The 10671-nt window shown below is 38.3% G+C and overlaps 1 protein-coding gene across 1 annotated transcript; it reads right to left on the bottom strand.

Moving 5' to 3' along the window:
- Positions 1-2942: 2942 nt before the first annotated feature.
- On the bottom strand, positions 2943-3869 carry LOC123583254 (olfactory receptor 4N5). The gene has a single exon (XM_045450162.1). The coding sequence runs from the start codon at positions 3867-3869 to the stop codon at positions 2943-2945; it is 927 nt and encodes a 308-aa protein (XP_045306118.1).
- Between the last annotated feature and the right edge of the window lie 6802 nt (positions 3870-10671).

Raw genomic sequence — 10671 nt, forward strand, 5'->3', positions numbered from 1 at the left:
AAATACAGCATTCTTTCTTGATAAAAACCCTCAAGAAAAAAGGGATAGAAGGAACATACCTCAACATCATAAAAGCCATTATGAATGGCCCACAGCAAATATCATCCTTAATAGGGAAAAATGGAAAGCTTTCCCCATGAGGTCAGGAACATGACAGGGATGTCCTCTCTTACCACTATTGTTCTATATAGTACTGGAAGTCCTTTCCTCGGCAATCAGAAAATAAAAACAAATAAAAGCCATTCAAATTTGCAAAGAAGAAGTTAAACTTTGACACTTTGCAGATGACATGATGTGATACTCTACATGGAAAACCAAAAATATTTCACCAAAAAACTGCTAGAAGTGATAATTGAATTCATCAAAGTTGCATGATGTAAAATCAACATGCAGAAATTGGTTGCATCTGTATACATCAATAATGAAGCAGCAGAAAGAGGAATCAAGCAGTCGATCCCAAATTGCACCCAAAACAATAAGATACCCAGGACTAAACCTAATCAAAGAGGTGAAATATCTGTATGCTGAAAATTATAGAAAGCTCATGAGAGAAATTGAAAACACAAAGAAATGTTAAAGCATTCCATGCTTATGGATCAGAAGAACGTACATTGTTAAAATGTCGATACTACGCAAAGCAACCTACACGTTAAATGCAATCCCTATCAAAATAACACCAGCATTCTTCACAGAGCTAGAACAAACAATCCTAAAATTTTAGGGAACTAGAAAAGACCCCAAATAGCCTAAGTAATGTTGAAAAATCAAAGGAAAACTGGAGGCATCACATTTCCTGACTTTAAGCTGTTTTACAAAGCTGTAATCAAGACAGTATGGTACTGCCACAAAAATAAACACATATATTAATGGACCAGAATAGAGAATACAGAAATGGACCCATAAATGTATGGCCAGCTAATCTTCAACACAGCAAGAAAGAGTATCCAATGCAAAAAAGACAGTCACTTCAGAAAATGGTGCTGGGAAAACTGGACAGTGATTTGCAGAAGAATGAAATTGGACCACTTTCTTACACCACACACACACAAAAAATCAAAATGTATGAAATACCTAAATGTGAAATAAGAAACAATCAAAATCCTACAGGAGAAAACAGGCAGCAACCTCTCTGACCTCAGCCACAGTAACTTCTTACTAGATATGTCTCCTGAGGCAAAGGAAACAAAAGCAAATGAACTATTGGGACCTCATCAAGATGAAAAGCTTCTGTATGTTGACGGAATCAATCAACAGAACTAAAAAGGCAATCGACAGAATGGGAGAAGATATTTACAAATGACATATCAGATAAGGGTTAGTAACCAAAATGTATGGAGAAGTTACCAAACTGAACACCAAAAAAACCAAATACTCCAATGACGAAATGGGCAGAAGACATGAATAGACACTTTTCCAAAGAAGATATGCAGATGGCTAACAGACACATGAAAAGATGCTCAACATCACTCATCACCAGGGAAATGCAAATCAAAACCACAATGAGATAACACCTCACACCTGTCAGAATAACTAAAATTAACTCAGGAAACAACATGCGGTGAGGATAAGGAGAAAGGGGAACCCTTTTGCACTGTTGGTGGGAATGCAAACTGGTGCAACCACTCTGGGAAACAGTATGGAGGTTTCCCAAAAAAATAAAAAATATAAACCCCCCTATGACTCAGCAATTGCACTGCTATGTATTTATCCAAAGGATACAAAAATGCTGATTTGAAGGGGCACATCATATCCAATGTTTGTAGAGCACTATCAACAATAGCCAAATTATGGAAAGATCCCACATATCCATCAACTTACAAATAGATAAAGAAGAGGTTATGCACACACACACACACACACACACACACACACACACACATACACACACACGCACGCACATACACACAATGGAATACTACTTGGTGATCAAAAAAAGAAATCTTGCCATTTTCAACAATGTGGATGGAACTAGAATATATTATGCTAAGTGAATTAAAGCAGAAAAAGATGAATGAGAGACTCTATGAGGGAATCTGTTTACTTGTCTTTTTCAGTTAAACAAAAAGAAGCAGATAATGTGAAAAAATATAAATAAATATAAAGACAATAAAGCAAATTTATACCAATTATATCCATAATAGTCCTATTACGTGTCTTTCATTTTTCATTATTGTCAATGTATATATATATATATATATATATATATATATATATATATATATTAAACCAAGAATATATCATACTATATATCATACTATTTTCTGTACAGTGTTTAGTACATTCTTATTTACATATATCAACTTATTTGACAAGCTACTATATTCATCTTTGTGGTCTTCAAATGTATAAATTTATAAGATCTTTGTGCCTCTTTTCCTAGAATTTTGTGTCCCCAGAAAATTGCATGGATGTCTCATCTAGATATCAGCTAACCACAATTCAACAAGACCTTGCTTAACTACCATAGGCAAAAACTCCCATCTCTAGTCAAACTCTATCATAACAGTATTTTTTATTTGTTTCAGATAACTATCTCTTTTGGATATTAGAAGTCATTTTCTTTTTTTTTAATTTAGTTTACAACTATATGTATAATGAATTACATATATACACATACAGTGTGTACAGTATGCTCTTGGTTTGGGAGGTGGATTTCCATGGTTCATCACCTCCATACAACACCCAGTGCTCAATCCAACAAGTTCCTAGAGGTCATTTTCAATTTAATATCTCAATGTGTTTTTATCTACTTGAACATAACCCCAAGAGACCTAGACTCTCAACTGCCTTATTCACATACCTAGAATAGTGCCTGAAGATTGCAAGTGCTTAATAAATGTAATATTTGCTAAAATGCACTGGTGTCCTTGTGCATTAATAAATAAGTGATTTAATTAATTCCAAGTAGATTTTCTTCTTTGTAGCTTATTTCATTCTTCTATTCAGCAAATCATGTGATGACTCAGTAACCTCTTCATGGAAGCTTTCACTTCCTGGTTGCGAAAAGTATAAATCACAGGGTTCATCAAAGGAAAGATCACTGTGTGAAAAAGGGAAACCACTTTGTCAGCTGGGAAGGCTCTGAAGGGGCGAGTATAGATGAAGATGGCAGGTCCAAACATGAGAAACACAATGATAATGTGTGTGGTACATGTGGAAAGAGCCTTGTGTTTGCCTTCAGAGGTGTGTCCCTTCACACGATAGAGGATGACAGCATAAGAGGCCAGAAGCCCCAGGAAGCACAGCAGGGTAAGCAGGCCACTGTTGGAGACCATCAGGAGCTCCACCACAAAGGTGTCCGTGCAGGCCAGCTTGATGACCTGTGGCACATCACAGAAGAAGTTATCCAGCTGGTTTGGGCCACAGAAGGGCAAGTGGAGAATAAGGGCTACTTGCACAATGGAATGAGTAAAGCCCCCAAGCCACAGAGCCAACAGCAAGGCATAGCACACTCTAGGGCTCATGACAGTGGAATAGCGTAATGGATGACAGATGGCCATGTAGCGGTCAAAGGCCATCACAACAAGAAGGAACATCTCCCCTACTCCAAGAAAGTGCAAGAAAAAAAGCTGAGTGATACATCCTCTGTAGGAGATTATTTTCTTCTCAGAGAGGAAGTCCACCAGCATCCTGGGAGCCACAATGAAGGAGTAGGATGCATCCAGGAAAGCCAAATTGCCCAGAAAGAAGTAGAGGGGGGCTGTGAGGCCAGGGTCTGATCTGATGGTGAGGATGATGAGGAAATTTCCAGGGAGGATGATGAGGTAGAAAACTAAGACTAGCACAAAGACCAGGAGTTGAGCCTGTTGAGACTGGGTGAGACCAAGGAGGATAAATTCTGTCACCACTGTGCTGTTCTCCCTCTCCATCTCTCCTCTGCATAATAACAAAGAACAAAGAATCATCTGTTATAACTACCTTTTCATCTACTCCATAGCTCTTCTCAGATAAAATCATTTACTACTTCCAGGACTTGCCTAGCTGAAAGCAATGCACGCTCATAATTGTCTTGTGTTTTGGGCTGATCTTTCTACCCTTCATTTCTTGATTTCCCCCAAAAGAAATTGTTTTTATAACCACACTCTCATTCCCATTTAACCACGTGCTGCTTCTATGTAATTGTGCTCCTCTGTGACTCTGAGCTACTTTGCTTGAGGTATAGCTGAAATTTCCTGATTACAGCAAAACAATCATTATTAAATTTTTCAGGTTTGTTGGTTTTTTGTTTGGTTGTTAGTGGTGGTGCACTTTCTGTAATGTTTACATTAGTTGCTGGGTTTTGGTCACTTCTCATTCCTACAGACCAAAGTACTTTTGCAAGTCCTTCTTTCCTTTGGTTCCTAAAGACTCCCTAGTTCTATGCCTTCTTTTCTAAATGTGTTTCTTACTTATTCTTCTTTGGTGTCCTTGTGCACCTTTATTCCAAAATGGTTTAGGGTCTCAAACAAGATCCCTACATTCTCCTAACTTAGAGTTATTGCCCTAGTTACACTCTTGGTTGGGTCCCCATCCTGAATCTGCTGCACACCTTGTTCTTAAATCCTAATTAATACTAACCCAGTTATATTTGATCACCATATATCCATAACCTCTTTTTTCCTCCAATCTCAAAATGATAGCCAGATGACATCTCTTCCACAAATATTTCCATATAAAACATCAGAATATATAAAACATTTTGAATATCTAAGCTAATAAAATCAAAGCATGCTAGATCTGGGATTAGTAATATAGAACATAGAGAATGATATACTCATTTGACAGATGAGAAAAATAAAGGAATTGCAGTTAAGATTTTTATTTTTTGCAATGGGTTTTTTTCCTCACAAGTGGTAAGAAATATAAGAGGTGTGTATTCCTCAGTTTAAACTGATGAGGATATTATTAATCAGCATCCATCAGTGGGTATTACTTTATTTAGGCAGATAAATTGTCATTATATTGCTTGCATGAGTATTTCCCCTTTTCAGGTTGCAATCTTGTCTAAATAACAATTGTATTTAGAGTTATATTTGTAGTTATTTTCTATTTATAGAAACATAATTTATGTTACTATAATTGTATAACCATATTTTATTAATAAATACTCATGTTGTGATATGTGTACATTATTTACTGTTGGCATGAATGATTTAAAAAATGAAAGATTGCTAATTTCAACAAAATACTATAATGTCACATATAATGATATTTCCCTTGATTTTGAATTACATGCAATAGTTTTCAAAAGTACTGTAGATATAATGGAATACAGTTTAGCAAGAAAAACAAATGGCGGGGCGCCTGGGTGGCGCAGTCGGTTAAGCGTCCGACTTCAGCCAGGTCACGATCTCGCGGTCCGGGAGTTCGAGCCCCGCGTCAGGCTCTGGGCTGATGGCTCAGAGCCTGGAGCCTGTTTCCGATTCTGTGTCTCCCTCTCTCTCTGCCCCTCCCCCGTTCATGCTCTGTCTCTCTCTGTCCCAAAAATAAATAAACGCTGAAAAAAAAAATTAAAAAAAAAAAAAAAAAAAAAAAGAAAAACAAATGGCATATTGGGACATGCTACAATATGAGTGAACTCAAAAACATTATGCTATGAGAAAGGAACCAAAAGTTTAACGATAAAGCTTTTGCACAACTCTGTAAGTGCACTTAAAACCGTTGAGTTATACATTTAAAATGGTAATTTTTTTATGTCGATTATATCTCAATAAATCTTTTTTTAATGTGCCAATAAAAGTGATATGGAAAACTGGAGAAGGAAAACTTCCCAATAGAAATTTGACAGAAATTATTGCTAGCATCCCTAGGAAAAGAAGGTAGGAAGAGGGAAAAAGGGGGGAAAATTAAAGAAAAATCAACCTTAAAAAGTCCATAAACTCATGGGAAATTTAGGCAGTAAGCTGGTGTTTTAGGGCACACCTATTAGGAAACATGAGAACATATGTACTATGTGATTGGTAACATTTGTAACTAGCAGCCAAATATTATGTAAAAGGAATTTATAACACATGGGCACATATTTGTGCAAAGAGATACTTATTCACATATGTATAAACTCACACATATTAAGTATAAGCAAATGGAAATAGGAAAAAACATCTTTGGTGCCTTCAAATTACTGCTTAGGACCTTCCTTCTGTCTTTTACCCACTTAGATGCCTATTGGCCTCCATATTCATTTCTTACTCTGCTTATGGAAACCTACCCTTAGGAAAGTAAGTCAGTAGCTCCTTCTGCTCTTCTTGGGTTTTGTGCATTCCAAGTGCTCATTTACAGTTATTTCATGCTTCTTTGGCTTGACAATTCTAAGACACAGGGAGCACTCTGAGAGTTGCAGTCTCCTACTCTTCCTCTGCTTTTATTTTTCCATTATCCGCCTCTCCTCTCTGTTACTAACAGAATTGCGTCCCACTTCACATCTTTCATCCACATTCTTCTCCCATTCTCATTTACATAGTTTCTGTTCCTCTGATTCTCAGATTGCGCTCATCACACAGATTGAGGACAGATGTGCATCAGCTGAACGTTACTCTGCATAACATGAAATCCTAGGGGGAAAAAGCCCAAAACAAAGACTCTCACAGAGACAAGCTTTTTGCTCCTGTCAGATTGGCAAAGAAATATTGTCAGTATAGGCTAAGATACAGACCTGAATGTTTTCATTATCTCTAAATTTCCTTGCTATTTCAACTGACACAAAAATGCATCTGGCATTAAAGATGCACAGGTAGAGAGGGTGCTCATGCCCCCTGCTTTCTCAGATGGCAGAAACACTGCATTGACAGACCACATGAAGCATGCCTAGATTCCAAATGCTATTAGACCAGCTCTCAAAGCCAAGCGTTTGGGGACTGATCATCTTCCTAGCATCTCCTCTATCTCTCCCCTTTCATATCCTTTTGCTCTTCTTTACATTTTTCAGATTTGCCCATTTTCTTCTTACTAATTCTATTTTATACACTCACTTTCTCAATTATTCTTTTTACATTTGCCATATCTTTTATTCCTTTATTTTCCTTGCAATTTCTCTCCATAGAGCTTCTGCTTTTCCTTCCTCATTGCTCTATTTTTGTCATCTTCTTCCTTTCTTTCATTTACCCACATTGACATGTGATTCCCAATTTCCTTCTCCCCCTTATCTCTGCAGTAGCATGGGAAAACCTAGTCATTTGTATGACACTCAAATGTAAATCCAGATGGTGAATCTCCCTAAGATACTGGCATTTTCACTTATTTATAATCATGCAGTGAAAGATGTCAGCCCATTTAATATAATATTAAGCATCAGGAGGACTTTGGGGAGGCATATTTCAGGGACAAGGTAGAAAGTGCTATATGTCACAATTTAGATCTCACCCTTTCTCTCTTTCACAGAATTATTCTATTCTTAAGCATTTTAAGGCAGCAGATGTTCCAGACAATTAGTATGACTCTTCTTTTCTATTCTTCCTCTCAATTTGTTTAAATATGAAGAATGACCAAAATTTTTACCTCCTTAGGCCTCCAGTGCTACTCTCAAACAAGGGGCCATCCTCTTCCTTGTGATGAAAAGGAGATTAAGTGATCATTCCTGAATGTTTCCTTAAATGTATGTCCTCATAGTGAGACATTGTAAGTTGTGAAATCTGCTTTCTAATTTGTGATGCAACAGTTGGTATGCTTGGGGGTTTTACAGCTATCTTAAGCATACAGAGTGCTTCCAGTGGGAATAATTAGAATGTCAAGCAGAATTAGAGAACATTTTAAGGATTAAAAATATTCAACACATGTGCCAGCTAAGACCCCACTGGATTATGTCATCATTTTAAATTTGACGTTTTAACAGCCACAGTGTTAATGGACTGTCACACATGTTTATTAAGCGTCATGAAAGTAGTAAGTCTGGGAAGGTTATTCTAGATCTTTTCATATAATTCCTGTAAGTGATGAGAAAGCATTGGTGTTTAATAAGAGGTTAGTAGTGAGACTAAGTCAATGTTAAGTATGTTAGTTTGTGCATATTTTGGGAGCAAAAGAATTCGGTAGAGGGAAAGTATATTATGCTGAAAAAACTTTTCTTTTGGAATAATTCTCCTTAAATAAGAGATCTTTGTGGTGTCTTATGCACTAATTCTTCTAGGGATGTGTTCTCTCAAGAAGAATTTCTCTATTGTGATAGGATTTATAGTTATTCACTTTTTTGTGTATTTAGTTCATGTGTTTTGCATTGGAAAAAGGAAGGTCTATTTGTCAACTTAGGAATATTACATACAGAAAAAAAAATATTTAAATATACAAAGCTCCCTTTAATTACTCTCTTTGTTATACATTAAAAGTGAAGATGGGATAAATCTGAGTTATATTAAAATTAAGACAACAAAGTTAAATTTTACAAAAATACAATATACAGTCGAATACACTTTAGCTCAAATTTATATCCAGTTCAGCCAGAGGTGCAGTGGGACATGATGAAAGGTAGAGAAAGGAAATAAAGAGTTAGAGATAATGCTGTTTGCAAGTTTTTTCCTATTGTGGAAATAGGAAAATAACTTTGAATAATAGGAAAATAACTTCAAATAACTTTGAATATCTGTCATTTTGCTTCTCGAAAGGTTATCTGTAAGCTGAAATTCCAGAAAGACAGAAAGCTAGAAATATAAGATAAATGGAAAAGACACAAGAACAGAAGGAAAAAATGAGAAGACACCTATGAAAAAAATAGGAGAAAAGATAAAGGGACAGAGAAACCATAATCACAGAGATACCTGCACCACAAAGCCACATGTGCAGATACAAAAAGAGTTGGGGGAGAGAAGAAAGGGAACATGAGGGCAGAGGAGAGATGAGTGATCTTTGGAAATACAAAGTGTTTTGTTTTTGTTTGTTTGTTTGTTTGTTAATTATAAAACTCCCAGGCTCTCACTTCTCAGAATGTATCACAATGTTTTAGAATTAATTGAAAGTCAGAGAGAGGAAGATGGTGGCATAGGAGGACGCTGGGCTCACCGCGTCCTGCTGATCACTTAGATTCTACCCACACCTGCCTAAATAACCCAGAAAACCAGGAGAAGACTAGCAGAAGGGATTCTCCGGAGTCAAGCTTAGACGAGACGCCCACGGAAGAGGGTAGGAAGGGCAGAGAGGCGGAGAGGTGGTGCGTGCTACACGGACTGGAGGGAGGGAGCTGGGGCAATGGAGGGACAGCCTGCCCTGCAAAGCAGAGCCCCCCAGTCTGGCTTTCAAAAGCGGAGGGGTCAGAGTGTGTTCTGACAGCCAGTGGGACTTAACATCTGGAATGTTATAAGTTAACAGCTCTGCTCGGAGAGCAGGAGGGCTAGAGGACAACGACAATGGAAGGGAGAGTTGTTGAGCCCCTGACTACAGAGCTCAGCTTGGCGGGGAACAAAGGCACTCACCAGTGCCATCTCCCTCGCCCATCCCCCAGCCAAAATCCCAAAGGGAACCAGTTCCTGTCAGGGAACTTGCTTGCACCATGCAAACACCCAACACTGTGCTTCTGAGGATCCATCCCTCTGGTGGCAGGCAGGACTCCCTCCAGGTGCCACAGAGCCCCTCCTGAAGCGGATCTCCCAAAAAAAGCGAGCTGGGCCTTCCCCTCCCGCCCCTGTGCACCTAGTCGATCCACCCAAGCTAATACGACAGATCCTCAGCACTACAAGCCTGGCAGTGTGCAAGTAGCCCAGATGGGCCATGCCACCCCACAGTGAATCCCGCCCCTAGGAGAGGGGAAGAGTAAGCACACACCAGTTTGACTGTGGCCCCAGCAGTGGGCTGGGGCAGACATCAGGTCTGAGTGCAGCCCCGCCCACCAACACAAGTTATTCAAGACAGCACAGGGGAAGTGCCCTGTAGTTCTGCAACACTCCAGGGACTATCCAAAATGATGAAACCGAAGAATTCCCCTCAAAAGAATCTCCAGGAAATAGCAACAGCTAACGAACTGATCAAAAACGATTTAAACAATATAACAGAAAGTGAATTTAAAATAATAGTCATAAAATTAGTCGCTGGACTTGAAAACAGTATAAAGCACAGCAGAGACTATTGCTACAGAGATCAAGGGACTAAGGAAAAGCCAGGAGAAGCCAGGAAAAGCCATAGTAAAATATGCTATTAATGAGCTGCAAAATAAAATGGAGAAGACCACAGCTCGGATTGAAGAGGCAGAGGAGAGAATAGATGAACTAGAGGATAAAATTATGGAAAAAGAAGAAGTTGAGAAAAAGTGAGATAAAAAACTTCTGGATTATGAGGGGAAAATTAGAGAACTAAGTGGTGCACTAAAGAGAAATAATCTACGCATAATTGGTATTCCAGAGGAGGGAGAGAGAGGGAAAGGTGCTGAAGGTGTACTTCAAGAAATAATAGCTGAGAACTTCCCTGATCTGGGGAAGGAAAAAGGCATTGAAATCAAGGAGGCAAAGAGAACTCCCTTCAGATGTAACCCAAATCTATCTTCTGCACGACATATCATAGTGAAACTGGCAAAATACAAGGATAAAGAGAAAATTCTGAAAGCAGCTAGGGATAAACGTGCTCTAACATATAAAGGGAGACCTATAAGACTCGTGACCAATCTATCTACTGAAACTTGGCAGGCCAGAAAGGAACGGCAGGTAATCTTCAACATGATGAACAGAAAAAAAATATGCAGCTGAGAATCCTTATCCAGCAAATCTGTCATTTAGA

The sequence above is a fragment of the Leopardus geoffroyi genome, chromosome B3, assembly GCF_018350155.1.
Source record: "Leopardus geoffroyi isolate Oge1 chromosome B3, O.geoffroyi_Oge1_pat1.0, whole genome shotgun sequence".
In the NCBI taxonomy this organism is placed as follows: Eukaryota; Metazoa; Chordata; class Mammalia; order Carnivora; family Felidae; genus Leopardus; species Leopardus geoffroyi.

Excerpts from the sequence above, each read along its gene's own strand:
- LOC123583254 (XM_045450162.1), bottom strand. The coding sequence starts at position 3,869 with ATGGAGAGGGAGAACAGCACAGTGGTGACAGAATTTATCCTCCTTGGT.